Source organism: Ranitomeya imitator, chromosome 1, assembly GCF_032444005.1.
Source record: "Ranitomeya imitator isolate aRanImi1 chromosome 1, aRanImi1.pri, whole genome shotgun sequence".
NCBI classification, from domain to species: Eukaryota; Metazoa; Chordata; class Amphibia; order Anura; family Dendrobatidae; genus Ranitomeya; species Ranitomeya imitator.
Window position 1 is genome coordinate 344,522,565 of NC_091282.1, and position 20,255 is coordinate 344,542,819.

Genomic DNA, 20,255 nt, shown 5'->3' on the forward strand with positions numbered 1-20,255 from the left:
AGTCGGGTTTCGCGAAACCCGACTCGACCCTAAAAAACTAAAAGTTGCTCAACCCTAGTTACAACCACTGATATAGTGACAGTAAGCTAGTCACTAGTCATAACCATGGATACCTAAGGTCCGACAATGCCTGCACATAAGGAAAGAGACATGGCGAATTAGAAAAACTATACTACACTTCTAAAGACATATTTGCAAAGATTATTATTACTACACCTACTACATATTGGGATAGGATCTTGGAGATGGGAATACCCCGTTAACGAAAATTAGCTTATTATTAGGTGCCCTCTCTTTGATTGCTAATAGCGTCGCAACAGAGAGGAGAAATAAAAAAAAAATGTTTATTTTCTTTGCAGCCTTTATTACTTTGTGTGTCCAGCTCAACTTAAAACCTTAGTGAGAGGCGTGGTTAGAGAGTGGTTAGCACTGCAGCCTTGCAGCGCTGGGGTCCTGGGTTCTAATCCCACCCAGGACAACATCTGCAAAGAGTTTGTATGTTCTCTCCGTGTTTGCGTGGGTTTCCTCCGGGCACTCCGGTTTCCTCCCACATTCCAAAGACATACTGATAGGGATTCTAGATTGTGAGCCCCATTGGGGACAGTGATGGTATTGTGTGCAAAACTGTAAAGCGCTGCGGAATATGTTAGCGCTATATAAGAATAAAGATTATTATAAAAATAAAGATTATAATGTTGCACTAAAGAGGGAAGGCTGAAAGAACCCCAAAATGAGCATATACAAATGGAGATTCCAGTTTGCTTCATATTCTAAATCACCATAAAATATACTGAATAATGGGAAAAATCTCATCGGAGTGCCATTGCTTTTTTTATTTTTATTTTGCAGTGTTCACTGCCTGATAAAAATGACTTGGAAACCAGATTCTCCATGTTCGTACGATTCTAGAGATGTGTGCTGGGTGTCTTGGGAGTACAAGGATGCCAGTGATGGGGGCTTTCAGAAGGCAACGGGAGACCGAACAGGTGTGCAGGTCTTTCGCATTCATTCGAATATCGCTGACAGAGTGAGGTCTGAATGGTTAGACTGCGGCGGTTCGAGCCACATTGCTGCTTTTAGAAGTAGGTGTTGGCTGCATTATACAGCCATACACAACACACTCAACATAAGACGTACATCATGTTCTATGTCGAAAAGAGGCAAAAGGTTGATAATGACTAGAGATGAGTGAATTTGTTCAGGTTTCGGCATACGATCGGCAGTGAATATTATTTTTGCAATATTCATTGAACACATATCCATTAGCGTCAATGGGAGTAAAAATTACTGAATATGTTTGGAACCGATCATAAGCCATACATTCGGCACAAATAGTGTTCGAATATGGACCGAATATGTCAAAATCAGATTCAGGGCGAAAATCCAAACAAATTTGCTCATCTCTAATAATGACTTTTAGAACTGCTACTTTCAATAGGTAGCACTAAAGACCCTGCTCTCTTCTTCGGTGAAGAAATTATTGGCATACAAAAAAAATAAGGTTATAACTTGGAAGGCAAAGAAAAAACAAAAAAGATGCCACAAAAATGACTGCATCACAAAAGGAGTTAAATATAGCATAGTATAATATACAAAAGACAGCCTAGACTGATATATTCTCCAAAAAGCACAGTAGCTGACCCATGCTGGGTCTACGTACCATTTTCCATCCAGTAACAATCTGGCTGCAATAACATCGGTGTTTTTTTCCCATTTCAAATTTCCTATATTTAGCTAGAAGAATTACATCATAATAACTGCAAAGGGTGTCATTGTTACAAATTGAATTCTCCACCCCACAATATACAAACGAATCCATCCCTTCTCAATCGTGAGGCGCCCCCCATCTGTTGAGCAAGTCAAGATCATGTCTGATAGGAGTGATCAGTTGATGATCGCTCCTACTATACAGAGTTATGGCAGAAACTATTATGGACAACTTTATTTGTTTTCAGGAGATAAACAAAAGATACTTTCATCCATATAAAATGCTGATCAGGCTCATTGATTAGCACGTTCTATCAGGTAGGCCAAAATAAACACAGTCCAAGGAGCCTTACAGCATTCTCTCTACAGTACTTACATGCAGCAATTGGGGAAAAGCACGCCAGAGAAAAATTCCATACCCACAATGGAAAAAGAATAGTAGAAAATAAGCAGTGTAAGTCCCAGGCTGCAGAGAGAAAAGAATAATATTCAGTATTTTATAGCACAGAGGATAAGGGCATTGAATATGGAGGATATTTGATTACCTGGCCATCCTTGGCAGTAACTCAAGAATGGTGTCTAGAACCGTCCTGTAACGCTTCTTCAATTTAAAAAGCCTGGTAAATATCAGAATGTCTATTAATAAAAGTAAGTTAGACACCACTAAATCCCTACAGACACACAAGCTGTTCAATTTCATCTATGACGTTACCTGAGCAGCTGAAGGGGTCTCAGCACTACAATGAAGTAGAAAGGCTTCATGTCAAAGGCCAAGGCTAAAAGACCCAGTAGAGCCAGCATTGTTACAGAGAAATCAAACCTACGACACAAGCAACGAGAATGAAGGTGCAAAGGCAGTAAACCTAATAGTGAGGTCAAGGGCCCAACAACGATCATTGCATCACTGCCAATCACATACGGCTAGCAATGCAAGGGCTGCAGTGATGCGCAGACACCAATTTACCCACTATTTCAAGAAATGTACTAATTTTAACATTATTCATATCTGCATCGCCATTATGCAGGTAATCGTCATCTTCGCGCATAACAGTAATGTAACACAATTGAGCTATAAGAAGATTTTACGCATTGTGAGACAGTAAGGGGAATCATATGCAAAGACTTATGTATCCCCCAGAGTGTGCTTAGAAGCATACTGAACCGCTGGAGAGCATTGCAATCATAGTCACGGCTGTGGTTATCGTGCAAAATAAAAGTGTGGACTGGGTCAAGTTATTTGACCAAGTCAGTTTAGGACAACCTGTCTTCAGCTTTTATTTTTAGAGGGATCTGTAGGATGGTAGTGGAACGGATCTCTCCCTACAGTCCAGGTCTTGCAAGTGACCCATGGCCATGGTTTTCATTTAAACCTGCAGTAAGGGTGTGGGCCCACGATCCGGAATAGCAGCTCACCTGTGCTACAACAAAAATGTCCACAATTTCCTGTATTCGATACAGTATATCCACATGGCTCAATAAACACATACTTTGGACTCAGTGATAATAGGCTGTGTCCAAAGTGCAGCGATTTTATGATTGTAGGCATGTACCCTAAAGGTTTGGGTGTTTCAGGCTTTGTGTTTGGATTTCACATGCAGCAGAGCTGAAGGTGCTGGGATTGTATGCCTGACTGTGTGACGCTAACAGGCCAGAGCCAGATACATGGACGAACACCGTAGCACCCGAGACCCTTACAGTGGTGCAAGTGCCAGTGGCACTGGACTTTATTTACGTATTACCGGCTGCAATCCGGAGGGGAGTGGTTTCATGTGTGCAATATTTGGACAATAAAGGACATTTACGGTACTTACGGTAACTTGTCCGGGTCACTGTCTAACTATATTCACTGGCGGAAACGCTGCTGGCTTACAGCATGTTAAATACACTTCCCGATATCCACTGATTGGAAAATTGACACCACACACACACAGACAGACATCCCTCCCATCCATGCATCGTGCCAGCCCTTCCACCCATCTCCCAGCCAGCCCACTTTCCCATCCATCCAGTACTCCCAGCCAGCCCTCTGATTGAACCAGCTCCCCAATCCAACCAACTCTCCCAGCCAGCTAGCCCATCCAGCCAGCCTCCCATTATTAGCTGTCAAACAAAGGCCACTCACAGATTCCATCCTGATGTGAAGTATTCCAATGGACCCAGGCCAGTCACCTTCAAAAGAACTTCAGCCCCATAGACTAGAAAGGTAAATATAGGAAAGTCAAAAACCACTAACAGGAGCAAAGTGAAACTCAATTTATGCCGATTAGATAACCCTGGCGTATAAATATAAAGCTCAAAATATATGGAAATGAATGCCACACAAGCACTGTGAAGGGAGGGAGAAAAGGTGAGTTGTGACCATGACCTATTTTGAATGGTGGATCCGCTGTTATCCACTGTGTATAGACATGTTATCTGTCATTGTAATGCGGTCTGTGATGATAATAAAACTGTTGAAAAAAAATCTCTGTGCAGATCAGGAAGTATGCTTTTAATATTAGGTAATGTGGCCAGTGTGAAAATTACATTATTTATCTTTTTTTTTTTTAATAACTAATTTTTTTTAATTAAGTTTTATACATTTTTAACAATGAAAATAAGCCCAAAATATTCAGATATTCACAAGCAAAACAGACAAAGAAGAGACTCAGTGAGGATCGGGTACATTCAAGTGTAACTGATGGAAACATTTCCCTCTAGTGGCATCTAAACTTATTGCAAACTAAAACCATAAAAGTCTCAAGTTCCGAATAACAAACATTATATATTCCTTACAGCTGATGACATAATAAACCAAACCCCATCCACTTATTAAAGTCAAATTTCTTATTTAACAATCGACAAACAGAAGACAGGACACATACATTAAGGGGTGGGAAAAAAGTAGTCCGAAAAGGTCCTAGCTATTGTTTTGAGCCCAGAAATAATCCCAGAGAGCCCAGATAGCATCACATCTGTCCACCTTTGCATTCATTAAAGCTGCCGTGTATTCCATACTACGAATATCAGCCATTCTATTACATTTTGGTTAGAGGGAGCAGTGGTTGTTTCCATTGGAGAGCGATCAAACACCTAGCTGGGGGTAACAGATGCAATAATAATTTAGATTAGTTCTTCCTCATCCATCTAGGAGAAACATTTAGCAAACAGATTGCAGGGTCCAGCTCACGTCCACGAAAACTACTTTTTGTATTAAAACTTTCACTAATTCCCACAATCTGACCCCCCCCAGGGCAAGACCAGGAGACGTAATATTGAGAACCAGATGCTGAGCCACATCACCAGCAGATATTGCGAATTTCTTATCTTTTCAATAGAGACAGTGATAAGAAAATAAAAATATAAATACATTTAATATAAAAAATTATTTAAACAATAGGTCATTTTCTGATCACTTATTCCATTTAAAGAGACAACATTACATTTCCAATCAGCAGCAAGAGATACTGCATCAGACCGTGTGATCCTGTTGCCAAGGCAACCATACGGTACCCAATGCCGCTTCTGCAGCTTTTTAACCAGAGGGCATTGCTATAATACATCACTGCCCTGTAGAGGTCCATGTCTGTTGCTGGATAGTTCACAAATCATGCCAGGATTAAGTATCAACCCTTCCTTGGCTCTTCTAGGAAGGGTATGGCCTAAAGGTACTTAAAACCTCATGCACCACAATTTGTCTTTGCTCCAACCTTACCCTCATTAGTCTAATGGTCTGATATGGAATGGGGGGCAGAGTTATTGATTTGGGGTTACCTTACATGCCATTGCCTGGGATAAAGAGACTGATATCATCTGGACTACATGAGGACTGGATTTCTCCACTCGTCTTTACAATGCCACCTCTAGACCTGAACTTACCAGTTCTAGATCAAGACTTACTTGTTAAAAAGACAAGGTAGCTCCAAGGAACACCTTGAGGAAAGTAGCTGCCACCTAAAAAGACAAAAGTTGTTTTTTTTTTAAAAAAGATATTAGAGAAAAAAAAGAATTATTTCTCACTACATAATATACACGAGCTGCAGCTCTCTCATTTCCTCCGGATGAATGTGAACTATCCGAAGGCAGAGAGAGTGAAGCCAGCGCTGACTGGCCACAGGGATGGCGTGACATAATGTTACGCAATCCTCAGGAGAGCAAGTGCCGGCATCGAAGGAGAGTATGTTATTATTTTACAAGGAGGAAACATGAGGATTCAGACGGGGTTGTCAGAGTAGTGGACAACCCTTTAATCACTATTCGGCCAGTGACTGCAGCTGACAAACCTCCGACCCATCACACTTAGAAATAATGTATAACATAATTGCATGAGTTTGCCAAGATAATCATGTAGTCCGAGCCCCAAAAGGGATGAGGTTTATGCTACCCTTTCCCAAAATGGCCATTATGGGAAGTGTTCCTGTGTGTCTATAGGGGCAGGGCTTAAATGTCCTAATTTTTGTTATTCAAATGTTGATAACTATGGTGTAATGTGGCTTATTTTAATTGGTTACTATAGCATTAATTAGTGTAATAAGCAGGGGTTTGAAATGCTGAACATATGAATGCCTTTAAGGTCAACAGTCCACCTTATTTACACTCTTCAACAATGAAATTGTAACACCAAGAAGGAAAGGTCATGGAATTTTGGAAACCTCACATCAAGAGGGTCTCGGGACAGCCATGAGAACAGTACTTGCCACCCAACCCAGTCATCCACTATAGCGTGATGGTGCTGGGGGAGGGGGGTGAAAACCGCACAGGTTCCAGTGATCCCTTGAACCAGAGCTCCTGAAAACAGTCTTCCACGATGCACAGGAGTTGGGACCACATCTTTGCATGTACCATCCTCCTCCCTCCTTCAGGCCATTGCTGATAAGGGGGCTACTGGGCATATTGCGCAAGCTTTGCAGGTGTCCTATGGACTTTTCTGGGTCCTTCCTCCCATCCCACTGCGGGCTCCTTGCCTTTCTGCCGATTAGGGCAGCTTCAGGGCTAAGGGCAGGATGTGGACTCACTTAGCACAATCTCCCCACCAGCTACTCAAATGTAGGCCCTGGCTTTTCCAAGGGCCTACTCCGCACTAACCACGCCCCTATCTTCCTACTTAATCGCACAAGTTTCTCCATGCTCTGTGGTCTTGTCCTTTGCCTGGCAGATAATCCTCTGCTTCATCCTTGGCTGGTCCAGTCTTCTGAGTGTAATCCCTGTACACTTTTTCCAAACTCCACCCCCTTCTCTCCTGCCCAGGCTACATTTCTCATTGGGCGTTGACTGCAACACACTGTCCTCCTGCCGGAAGCTTCAGGATCTTTCTCTGGACCAGCGAGTCTGTGACCGCTCTGAACCGGTAGGCTCAGTCCTTTGGGGGCACATATGGTCAGCACTCCTCAGTAGGTCTTTCTGGAATACACACACTATGTCTTACCCTAGGGAGACTTGTTCTCAACTATCCCCCCCCTCCTCCTATTATTCCTCACCTTGCCTGTCCCTCCTGCAAGAAAGAAAATTCCCTCAGGTCAGCAATCAGCCCTCTGCCCAGACGGCAGCCCTCCCATGATGTAGACTTCCCAAGAGCCCACCATTGCTTGGGTGGGACAAGAGCAACCTCCCCCCCCCCTCAAAAAAAAAAAAAAAAAAAAAATCGACGGATTGTGATGGGAGCTGAAAGACAGAAGTGTGAAAGAGGCCTTAAGGCTATGCACAACACAGCAGCAACAAACACTGATGCTCCAAACGTTCGCAGAGACAGATCAGATTCAGCCACATATTCAATCTATCATGGCAGATCACACCTGAGATCTAAGAAGTAATCTCATTTCACCTCCTCTGGGTCTCTCTCACTCTCCACATCCTCCGGGATAGCTTCTGCATCCCACTCCTCTCAGAAAGAGATCTTCACGAAGGTCATGGCGGCCGCCATAGCTCTCCTTCTAGTCATCCCCTACCTGTATGACCTTGTGTTCAAAAGTCCATCCTACCGGGATTGCTGCAAGAGTCTTCAATTGACTCTCGACATGCTGTCTCGCCTGGGCTGGCTCATCAACAGGGCAAAGTCATCTCAGACCCCAACCAACGCCTAGTTTGCCTGTGCATTCTTTTCGATACCGCACATGCCAGAGTTTTTCTTTCTGAACAAAATGTTGCCTCCTTTCTCGGAATTCGCTCTCAGATGTTCATCGCCTTGCTCACTTTGGATCTGCATGAGCATGCTGGGCAAGATAATAGCTTCTTACGGAAGCGGTCCCCTTCGAGCAGTTTCACACTTGCCCCCTTCAGCTTACATGTCTATTGCATTGGGACAAGATCTCCTCCCTCTGCAAGTAAGACAGTCACTTGCCTGGTGCCTTCTCTCTCGCTTTGTTTGCCACAGGAGGTAATTTCTCCCTCTATACTGGCAGATCGTGACGGTGGATGCCAGCCGTCGCTCGATAATCCGATGAGTGTAGATCAAGGGGCATGTTGGGAAATGGAGCCTACATATGCCGTTGCACGGGAAGGCCCTGAAGACATGCTATGGACCCTTTTCCTAGATGCCCGTGGGGTTCTTGACTGACAACAGCCCCTGCTAGCCGACAGTTCCCATGAGGCAGAGAAACCTTCCACAACAGGCAGACAAATGCCCCGATCAGTAGGGTATCTTGGAGAGACTAATGCTTTAGTCAGCGATGCCATGGACTGCGACAGTGACGAAGCCCACTAAGGGGGACTAGGTACACTGTGTTCAGCAGCGGCGGAGGGCTCCTGAGCGCACTCAGGATCACAGGCCTTGCAGAGTGGCGTACTCTGTCCCTGTGGAAATGCAGTCTGGCAGGTGATACAAGAGGTGAAAAACACTATGTGTCTTTTTAGCCTTCTTGGATGTCTTAGAGAGTGACATGGTGTACCCCCGTATGTCCCCGATTCTGCTGATATGCTCCAAATGGGTTGTGGCTTGTAAGCCCCAGTGACTACTGCAAAGAACGGCCAATGAGTGTATCTGCCACAGCTCAGGGGTCTTACCCAGGTCCTGTGGCCCTGTAAGAGTGGTCCTCACTATGCGCTGCGTTTCTGTGAAGAGTGAACAGGCTACACGTGTAGAGAGCCGGCCAGTAGATGAAGATGTCCACCGAGAATTGCAGGTGCATATAGAAGTCCCACCGAGCACAGTGTGAACAGGCTGCACGTTTAGAGAGGCGGTCAGTAGATAAAAGATGGCTGCTGGGAATTGCCAGAGGGAAGTCTCGTCGTACGCAAGAGGCGCCAAGACATGGGCGGAGCTGCAGCCATGACGCCGTAAAGTGGGCAGAGCTTCCGGGATGCAGCTGAGAGTAAGCCCAAGCCAGGAACAAAATTTCTGACGCCAGCTGAAACGCGCCTGAGGGAAGTGGATAGCGCTTAAAGAGAGCTTGCTCGAGCCCTCCGCCGGGTTACCCATGTGACCCGGGCCCACACTTACCAGCGGTATGCATCCCGGTATGGAACTGCCGTAGGAGAAAGATGAGGAATGGGACCTAGGCTGCCTCTGCTTACAGATCAGCTGCTGTAGTGTGGACGGTGCAGGGACCCTCCATCCACCATCCCGCTGTCAGAGAGGTGAAAAGGGACCGTCCGCCTTCCTTCCATCGCCGTTGTTTATGAGTGGTGATGCAGTGGGGGGCGGCACAGACACCATGAGTGCCACTGGACATTGGGACAGGGCTGTTGGTCCAGCAAATAAGGGGGTCGAATAGGCCTGGATGCAGTGGGGGGTACATGTAGGCGACACTCCATGTTCCCATCTGTTGTCGGTGTGGGGAGAGCGGGGCTCTGAACGGACCCATCGCCCCTAAAAGAGATCTCAGGCATACTGTAACAAATAATGCAGGAAGAGGTACGTGGAGGCGACACTCCACGTTCCCGCTTGTTTTAGGTTTGAGGAGAGCAGAGCCCTTAAGAGATCAGTTGCCCCCTGTAATCCTTTAAAAAAAAAATGTAGAAAATAAAAAACTATAGACGTGAAGATCAGAACACATGAGCCTCCTACTGACACTAAGCTAAAACTGGTTCGGCTGGAGCAAGTGTGTGTGGTGTACACTGCAGAGGAGGAGCTAACTCTTTTTGTGTCTAATTAGTGTCAGCCTCCTAGCGGCAGCTGCATAAACCCCATAGTCTGGGTCCCCCAATGAGGCAAAGGAGAAATAAAATAATTTAGAAAAAAAAAAACACAACATCACAAAGTTGTACATTGCCTTTAAAAAAATAAAGTTAAAAGGGTTTACAGGTGAAAATGGAAGTCGGACTGCTGGGATCCGCATTTATCTGCAAAATTAGGAAATTTTTATCCCTGTTAAAAGGGAGTCACTATGAACATATTCGATCGCTGCTCCATTAATCTCCTATGGCGCTGGCGAGTGCTATGTTAATTTTTTTTCCATTCTATAATGGGCACAAAAATTCCTTGTTTCACTGATCAAAATTGGTCCAAGTGACTGTACACTCACTGATCAGCAAGTGGAAAAACTGCCGGATCTGCTGCAAAAGGGGACTTTCACATCAGCGATTTTTGCCAAAGTCACTGCCGATAGTGTCATACTCACCAAAGGGGGAGGCAGCACTAAAAGTGCGTAGGGCAGCAGAAACTCTAAATACGGCCCTGATCTCCAGTAGTAATGAGGTGGTGTAAAAATGAGAAATTACATGCTCACGTTAATTATTTCAAAACCATAAAATTTTGCCCAATTTTTAATTTTTTCACCATCTGTTAAATGCATTTACCCTGTAACGGGTGGGCAAACTGAGGCCCGCGGGCTACATCCAACCCGTGCCCTTCTCCGCCATCCGTCCACCCACAGCCACCGCCATGGTATCTCATGTGGCCCCTTAGGAAAATTAATTGCCCAACCCTGCCCTTTGACATTATTGATAAATTTCTTCTACTGCTTACGTGGCAATTCACTGGAATGATCAATTATAAGTTATAATATTATGGTCACATACTATGCTCTTTTAAAACCTTAAAACCGCACATAATTATCACATATAGTCTGACAGTCCGTGGCTAAGAGTCACCCACAATATTATTTAAAGGTGAGGTCCCCGATTTTGAATTGTTCAAATGTCTATGTTCCACCAATGAATTAAAAATGTCAATTTGAAGAATTAGGGCTTTAAAGGTGTACATCTTTGCAGCTGTTACACACACACTTACACAATGAAATACACTGAAATCACAATTGAATATAATGTAGGCTCACCTTGCACTTTAAAAGTCTCAATTAAAATCCAGAATCCATTAATAGCGACAACAACATCTACAGAGAGAAGAAAGAGTGGTGCAATGAGACATATGAGAAGTATTTGAATATCTTGATTTTATGGAACTGGGAGAAAAGAAGAATTCAACTTTTCGGTGTGGTCTAAAAATCAATAATAATTAAAACAGGTCCAAATGGCATATTACACCTTATGGATGAAAGGTAAAAAGCTTTGAGTATTCACACCATCTTGTAATATGGCAATGGGACGTACCATAAAACACCTATTGGCACAATGTTGGAAGGGTCCTCTGAACTGTACAACCTTGCCTACAGTGCTTCCCATAGGCCTCAATTCACTACAAGGAAGCCACTGTTGGGCGTTTACCTGACCATATTGGCCGACATTGGTCAAAAACACAGTGCATCTACGCTAAGTCAATATTAGACACTTCTGACAATAGCTGATCGCCTATGAAAACAAAGAATGGGGAATGCTGATATCATATAATAAAGTATATATATAAAAAAAAGATAGACATAAGGCTCTCCACAAATCTGTAGCATGGCTCCCATTACTGACAAATAAACAATACATCAGATCCTCTGGAAGGAAGTGGATCAAAGATATGTATAAACTCATGGAAAGTCTATGCTGTATATATCACTAGCCCCACCCCTGAGGATCAGCCAAACAATGCTCATTACAACCAAAGGGGCACAGTGCTCAGCTTCAGTTCCTTCATTCCACTGATCAAAAACTTCTGACTTGACAATGTCATTCTGCAAAACTTCTGGCTGGTCATAAACACTTTAACTAAGCAACTAATTATTTATCACCAATAAAGTAAGCAAGCCAAAAAAATTCATTTGTGTTGCTGAATGTATAGTGTATGAAACAAAAGATCCAGCAAAGAGAATTTTTACCACTCAGATCTCACATGAACTACTTATCCCCCATTCAAATGCTCATTCAGCTGAGGACAACGCATGTTAAAGGGACTAAACATACAGAGATTCAACAGCTTAACTAGGGTTAAATGGAATCTGTCAGGATGATCCACTGTCCCCCACCCAATCTAATTATATAGTCATGCTGCTCTCTGAAATATAATGTCATCCATACCTTTACCTACGTAACCTGTTTCTCTTTAACAGAAAAATTGAAATTGTAGTTCATATACAAATGAGGCTTAAGTGCTCTGGGTGTGTCAAAGCACTTCCCAAAACAAACTTCGCCTCCCTGGATCTATTTCTTGTCGAGCTCCACAGTCCTCTGCTTGAGTGACAACTCACTGGCTTAACTACACTGGGAATAGAGCAATTAATACAAAAATTGCAATTTTTCAGTTAGGTAGCAACAGACTGCATATTTAAAGGAATGGAAGACATCATCTTTCAGTGAGTAACATGCCCATATAAATAAAGTTTGTGGAAGAAGGATCATTTTATCAGATTCCCTTTAATATATTAAATATTGCAGTGGCAAAAATTCTAGCAGCAGCTATGACAATGGATTGGACGGATACTATAGGACTACTGCTTTATTTATTTTATTTAAGAGATAAGAGAACGTGCTAGAATAAAACACCCAGAAAAGGGGCAGAAATCTATATATATGAACTATGGTCTGCTTTCAGTGCAGAATGGGTCTCTAGTCTATGTGACAGGAGTCCAGCTTTCATGTAGGACTCAGACAGCTTGGCTCAGAGGTTCTCACCAACTAACAACCATGCATACACGAAAGGGAAAGAAGCTGAATTATTGTACTCACATACAACATACTGAAATGCTCTGGAATTCGCCAAGACGTTAATACCTAATTGAGAGAGTACATTACACCAGTAGTCAGTAAAACGTCTCATACATAATTTGGGAGAATAAGGCATTAAAGGGGATATCCGGTATCTAAGCACGAACATGCATGTAATTGCAATTTATCTGCCTGTTATGCGCGGTGCTGTGCTTCCCTGCCACAGAGCTGTCACAGACCACTCCTGCCAGGGATTCGGAAGCCTCTGCTGATGTTACGTCTACAAAGTAGAGGCTGCTCGGTCGATGGGGAAGGACTTCCGAAGTCATTCTGATTGACAGCTGGATTTCCTCTGCTTAACTAGGGGAGCTGGCTGTCAGTCAGAATGATTCCGGAAGCCCAGCCCCACTGCGTCAGTAGAGGCAGCTGAATCCCTGGCAGGAGCAGCGGTCTGTGACCACTCTGTGCCGAGGAAGAATGGTGCTGTGCACAACAGTCATGCAAGTTGCAATTACCTGCCTGTTAGTGCTTAGGCTACGTTCACACTAGCGTTATGCTAGTGTGCGTCGGGCGACGCAGCGGCGACGCACGCGTCTTGCGCCCCTATATTTAACATGGGGGACGCATGCGTTTTTGTTTGTTGCGTTGTGCGACGCATGCGTCTTTTTTGCCGCAAGTGTCGGACCAAGAAAACGCAACAAGTTGCATTTTTCTTGCGTCCGATTTTCGGCAAAAAACGACGCATGCGTCGCAAAACGCAGCGTTTTTGCGTGCGTTTTGCCGTGTTTTTGCGTGCGTTGCGTCGCCGATGCAGCGGCGCACAACGCTAGTGTGAACGTAGCCTTAGATACCCTTTTGTTTATTTGTAAAGTCCCTGATACAGCCTTTAAAGGGAACCTGTTACTCCGTTTTTTTCAGATTGAACTATAAATACTGTTAAATAGGGCCTGCGCTGTGCGTTACTATAGTGTACGTAGTGTACCCTGATTCCCCATGTATGCTGAGAAATACATTACCAAAGTCGCCGTTTTCGCCTGTCAATCAGGCTGGTCTGGTCAGGTGGGCGTGTTCACAGCGCTCTTTTCTTCCCCAGCTTTCCGTTGGTGGCGTAGTGGTGTGCGCATGTCCAAGGTCCGAATTCCCTGCGCCCACGTGAAGACACAGCGCGCGATCTGCGCTGTAATCCCTTGCATCGGTGGGGGCGGCCATCTTCCTGGGGCCGCACGGGCGCAGATGGAGTGCTCTGCTGCACGGGGCTTCAGGAAAATGGCCGCGGGATGCCGCGCGTGCGCATTAGAGATCGCGGCGGCCATTTTCCCAAAGCCGAGATGCAAACTCGGCTTTGGGAAAATGGCCGCCGCGATCTCTAATGCGCACGCGCGGCATCCCGCGGCCATTTTCCTGAAGCCCCGTGCAGCAGAGCACTCCATCTGCGCACGCGTGGCCCCAGGAAGATAGCCGCCCCCACCGATGCAAGGGATTACAGCGCAGATCGCGCGCTGTGTCTTCACGTGGGCGCAGGGAATTCGGACCTTGGACATGCGCACACCACTACGCCACCAACGGAAAGCTGGGGAAGAAAAGAGCGCTGTGAACACGCCCACCTGACCAGACCAGCCTGATTGACAGGCGAAAACGGCGACTTTGGTAATGTATTTCTCAGCATACATGGGGAATCAGGGTACACTATAGTAACGCACAGCGCAGGCCCTATTTAACAGTATTTATAGCTCAATCTGAAAAAACGGGGTGACAGGTTCCCTTTAATATACAATAGGTCTCAAAAGGTCTCAGTTGTTAGAAGGGATTGTATAATATCTACATACCGTATTCAAACTACAAGACGCATTTTTTCCCCCCAAAATCGTCCACATGCAGGGGGGTTGTGATGCGGGGTCACAGGAAGCAGTGTCGCCGCTGCAGAAAGCTGGCGGCAGCAGGAGTGGGGTGATGCTGCGGTACCTGGGCTGAGAGGAAGGGTGTCCCAGTGGTGCGAGGTAGGAGCCATTAATCTCCCGGCAAGGGGATTCAGGAAAATGTTGGTGGTGTAAGGCAGTGGCCATTGATCTCCCAGCAGTGGGCTTCAGAAAAATGGCGCTGTTGTCGGCACATCTGCAGATTGAGATCTCGGATCTATGACTAGCAGAGATCTCACACGCGCTGACCTTCCGAGGGGTTTTCCAGAAACCCACTGCCAGGTGATGGATAAGAGCAGCGGGGACTCCTGCCTGCACCGCCATCATTTTCCTGAAGCCCATGCCAGCAGATCAATGACTCCTGCCTCGCACTTCCGGGATACCCTCCTCCTTCCAGTCCAGGGCACACAGCATCGCCCCACTCCTGCTGCAACCAGTTTCCTGTGACCCCCACCCTATAGTGGGCTAAATTCAGGCTAGAAGACGGCCCCCCATTTTTACATTAAAAATTTTTTTTTCCTGTTTTCCTCCTCTACATTTGGGGTGTGTCTTATAGCACGAAAAATACAGTACATAAAAAATATATTCATGTTTAAACTTGGCATTGGAGCGCACATAATATGCGATTACTATGCAATTACTATTTTCTACTGATCACTTTTGAGCTTTGCACACCCTGACCTAATCTAAAGCGCAGTCACCTCTATTATCAAGGGATGTTGAATTTAACGACATATGGCTGCTTTATTATACTACATACACAGAAAACACTTTTTTCAACTACCTGCCTCCTGCTTCAACTCACCATCTACTATGATAAAAACAGTCCAAATCCCTTTTATTCAGTACAGTGTAGATTCAGGTTGCCATTATATTCTAAGGAGAGGGGAGGGTGGAGGATGAGTGAGGAACAGAGTGAGAAAATAGGTAGAAAAAGACAAAGAAAGATTGAGCTGAACTGTCTAACAAGTCTATTACCTCACCCCAAAGCTGGATTCACATCTACACTGCTTAGGACCTTTGTATAATTTCCTCCATGCTGCTCCTAGTTCTCTCTGTGTACAAACTGAAGAAAGACGAGCAGACATATTTTTCTGTGTGCTGTTTATGGAAGACATCATAGTAGCTAGTCTCCTACCACCAGCTCGGAGGCAGTTACAAATTAAAAACCAGCAGAAGTGAAAACTGGTGCAGGATACAAGTCACATAATGGCCAGAGACACCTTAAGCTAAAAGGATCATATATGCCTACAATGCTGTTAGTTACGGTTAGGTAGAGTCGGGAAATGTGGACATACTACGGCCAAGAAAATAGGTCCACTATACAGTTGCGTGAATTAGCGTGAGTTGCGTAAAGGCCGCTTTGTCTCACACCTTTAAAGATAAGGAGTGCTGTAGGAGGCAAGTCATCAAACCAGTGCTCTCGAATGCGTTGCACCTGCAAAAAAAAAGAAAAATCGCTATTGTAGATTTATAATTACAAATATTATTTTTACTACAGTAAAAATACTATTGATAGTACACTTAAAGGGACGGTGCCGTGATTTTTAATTAAATATTAATAATTATTGATTATATAATCAATTTTTAATACAAAATTAAAATGTTCAACTTTATTCGTTTTTTTTTATTTATTAAAGGGAACCTGTCACCCCTAAAATCGAAGAAGAGCTAAGCCCACCGGCATCAGGGGCTTATCTACAGCATTCTGTAATGCTGTAGATAAGCCCCCAATGTATCCTGAAAGACGAGAAAAAGAGGTTATGTTATACTCACCCAGGGGTGGTCCCGCTGCGGTCCGGTCCGATGGGCGTTGCGGTCCGGTCCAGGGCCTCCCATCTTCTTACGATGACGTCCTCTTCTTGTCTTCACGCTGCGGCTCCGGCACAGGCGTACTTTATCTGCTGTGTTGAGGGCAGAGCAAAGTACTGCAGTGCACAGGTGCCGGCAAAGGTCAGAGAGGCCCGCAGTGTGCACTGCAGTACTTTGCTCTTCCCTTAACAGGACAAAGTACGCCTGCGCCGCAGCGTGAAGACAAGAAGAGGACGTCATCCTATGAAGATGGGAGGCGCCGGACAGGATCACGACGCCCATCGGACCGGACCGCAGTATATTCTAACCTCTTTTTCTCATCTTTCAGGATACATTGGGGGCTTATCTACAGCATTACAGAATGTTGTAGATAAGCCCCTGATGCCGGTGGGCTTACCTCATTGGTGCTGCCCGCCGTCCTCGGTGACACTGTCTACTTGGCAGTATCGCTGGCAGTCACCATCAAACTTTTTTACATTATTTTTCATATTTTACTTCATTAAAACAAAATAATATTTAAAATATATATATATATATATATATATATATATATATATATATATATATATATATATATATATATATATATATATATATATATACTATATAATTGTCTAAGGGTCACTTCCGTCTGTCTGTCTTTCTGTCTGTCACGGATATTCATTGGTAGTGGCCTCTGTCTGTCATGGAAATCCAAGTCGCTGATTGGTCGTGGAAAAACGCCCACGACCATTGCCACGACCAATCAGCGACGGCTAGAGTCTGGCAGCGAAATGGCCACTGCTTTACTACCCTGCAGTCAGCGCTGAGCGCTCACACAGGGTTAATGCCAGAGTTAACGGACCGCGGTGTAATGCACTCCATTAACGCAGCTATTAACCCTGTGTGACCAACTTTTTACTATTGATACTGCGTATGCAGCATCAATAGTAAAACGATCTAATGTTACAAATAATAATAATAATAATAAAAAAAAAAGGTTATTCTCACCTTCCGACGTTGCCTGCTGTCCACGGCAGTGCAAGTGGCAGGTTCCGGTGCCAAGGATGCTATGCGAGAAGGACCTGCCATGACGTCACGGTCATCTGACCGCGACGTTATCACAGGTCCTGCGCTCATACCAACCCTGGAACCGGAAGCTGCCGCGTGCACCGCACACAGGCGCCAGGACTTCAAGGAGCCTTCGGAAGGTGAGTATATGTTTATTTTTTATTTTTGTCTTTTTTAACCACGCATATAGTGCCCACATTGCTATATACTACGTGGGCTGTGTTAACATACTGCGTGGGCTCTGTTATATACTACATCTCTGTGCTATATACGATGTAGGTGGGCAATATACAACGTGACTGTCCAATATACTACGTGGCTGTGCAATATTCTACGTGCTCTGTGCCTATATTCTACGTAGCTGTGCAATATATTATGTGGCTGTGTCGGTTCTGTTATATACTACGTCGACTGAGAAATATACTACATGGCTCTGTTATATACTACGTGGCAGTGCAATATACTACGATATATGACGTGGCTATGTTATATACTACGTGGCTGACCAATATACTACGTGCCTGTGCAATACACTACGTAGCTGTGCAATACACTACGTGGCTATGTTATATACTACGTGGCTGTGTTATATACTACGTAGCTCTGCTATATACTACGTGGCTATGTTATATACTACGTGGCTCTGCTATATATTACGTGACTGACCAATATACTACATACCTGTGCAATACACTACGTGGCTATGTTATATACTACGTGGCTGTGTTATATACTACGCAGCTCTGCTATATACCAAGTACGCTGTGTTACATACACGTAGCTCTGTTATATACAACGTCGGTTGTGTTTTATACTACATCACTGTGCAATATAGTACGTAGCCTGTGCTATATACTACCTACATATTCTAGAATACCCGATACGTTAGAATCGGGCCACCATCTAGCATATATATAACATTAATACTTTACATTTCAATGAGCAGACGTGTTATCCGAGCATGCTTGAGTGTTACCAGAGTGTCTTCAGCGTGGTCGGATTATATGTTAGAGTCCCTGCGGCTGCATGTCTCGCAGCTGTTAGAAAGCAGCATCATATGTGGATACTGCCTGTTTGTTAGGGAATACCCGCATGTCCAACATCATACACGGAACAGGGAAAGGGATTAGTGGTGCCTCACCGGAATCCAAATGAACACAGGTGCCAGGAACAAGTGGCTGGATACCACTCAATAGCAACAGCATAAGGGAAAGGAAAAAGTTCCAGCACCAGGGGTCTCTTCATAAAATCTTCAGTACTTTATTCTCATGTCAAGAAAAAAACATCATGCGGGGACGCAGCCCCATACCCACATGTGTTGCAGCTGTCTAACAGCCACAAAACGCCACAGGGACTCGAACATATTATTATTATTATAAATTTTTATAGCGCCATTTATTGCATGGCGCTTACATGTAAAAATTCGGCAAATATAGACAAATACAATAAGCATGAGCAAAAAATAATTATCCAACAATGCCCAAGATACTCGGATAATGTTATCCGAGCATATTCATTCATCACTAGTGGTTGCTTAAAGGGAACTGATCACGTCCTCAAACGTTGTAAATCTGAAAATTAATAGTGGCTGTTGAGAGCAAATGAACTTGATTCCTTCCGGGACTGACGGCTTTCAGTCACAGAGACATGCACATAGCGGCTACAGTCATGGCTCAGTACACAGTAAGCGACGGCTGTAACCACACCCCCTCACTTTTATTGACAGCTCATTCTGAAGAGCGAGCTGTCAACGTGACGGGAAGTGCTTACAGCTGCTGCTCACAGTGCTGAGAGAGGTCACTGTGGCCGCTCTATGCATGACTATGACTAAAAGCTTTCCTGCCAATAGCGATGTTTTCATTAAGACGACAAGGAAGCCAGGTTTATAGTGTTTGAGAAAATGACAGGTTCCCTCTAGGAGCCCGTTTATACAGGCAGCCCCCACTTCAGATTCGCATAGAATTATCTGTAATACACTACTCAACATAGACATTGCAACACCAAGAAGGAAATGTAGTGGAATTATGGAAATCACAGAATGGATAGACATATGAATGATAAGCAAATGATGAAAAAATGGACATAAAATGTTTAAAACATCGAGATTTATTTAAAGTGGACCTGTCATCAGGATTTTGCTAAGTAAACTACAGACAGTGTCAGATTGGCCCTGTTATACTGATAAAAATGGTACCTGGTCTATGAAATCCGTCTTGTGGTTATTGTTTAATCTTTGCTTTTAGTTAATGAGATTTTCGTGCTTTGGGGCGGCCTGTGGGCGGGGCTTTCTTTGGTGTAGATACGATCTTTTGATTGCCCGTTATTGCATTTTAATGCAATGTTACGGCGACCAAAAAAACGTAATTCTGGCGTTTTTACTTTTTTTTTCTCTCTACACTGTTTAGCGATCAGGTAAATCCTATTTTTAGTTGATAAATTAGGCTATTCTGAAAGCGGCGATACCAGATATGTGTAGGTTTGATATTAATTTTATTGTTTTATTTTGAATGGGGCGAAAGGGGGGCGTTTTGAACTGTTATACTTTTTTCATTTTAATATTTTTAAAAACTATTTTTTGATACTTTTGGCATGCTTCAATAGTCTCCACGGGAGACTAGAAGCTGCCATAACCCATACAGGTGATGATCAGATCGCCTGCATGTAGCAGAATTGATGACTTGCTGTGAGCGCCGACCAAGGGCGGTGCTCATAACAGTCCCGCAATGACAACCATAGAGGTCTCCAGGAGACTTCTGGTGGTCATGCCGACCCATCGGTGACCCGCGATCACGTGACGGATTTCCGAGTTTGACAACGCCATACTAG

At 44.2% G+C, this 20,255-nt stretch overlaps 1 protein-coding gene across 2 annotated transcripts in view; it reads right to left on the minus strand.

Annotated features, from left to right (window-relative positions):
* The window catches only part of TPCN1 (two pore segment channel 1), a 141,450-nt gene that overhangs the window by 34,234 nt on the left and 86,961 nt on the right, over nucleotides 1-20,255 (minus strand). For both annotated transcript variants that reach the window (XM_069759860.1, XM_069759855.1), the window contains 8 exons: nucleotides 15,942-16,005; nucleotides 12,673-12,717; nucleotides 10,899-10,955; nucleotides 5,587-5,640; nucleotides 3,830-3,902; nucleotides 2,420-2,527; nucleotides 2,253-2,324; nucleotides 2,084-2,173 (listed from right to left, as the gene is read on the minus strand). In XM_069759860.1, the coding sequence (XP_069615961.1) occupies nucleotides 2,084-2,173; nucleotides 2,253-2,324; nucleotides 2,420-2,527; nucleotides 3,830-3,902; nucleotides 5,587-5,640; nucleotides 10,899-10,955; nucleotides 12,673-12,717; nucleotides 15,942-16,005 (563 nt within the window). The remainder of the gene's footprint in view (nucleotides 1-2,083; nucleotides 2,174-2,252; nucleotides 2,325-2,419; nucleotides 2,528-3,829; nucleotides 3,903-5,586; nucleotides 5,641-10,898; nucleotides 10,956-12,672; nucleotides 12,718-15,941; nucleotides 16,006-20,255) is intronic.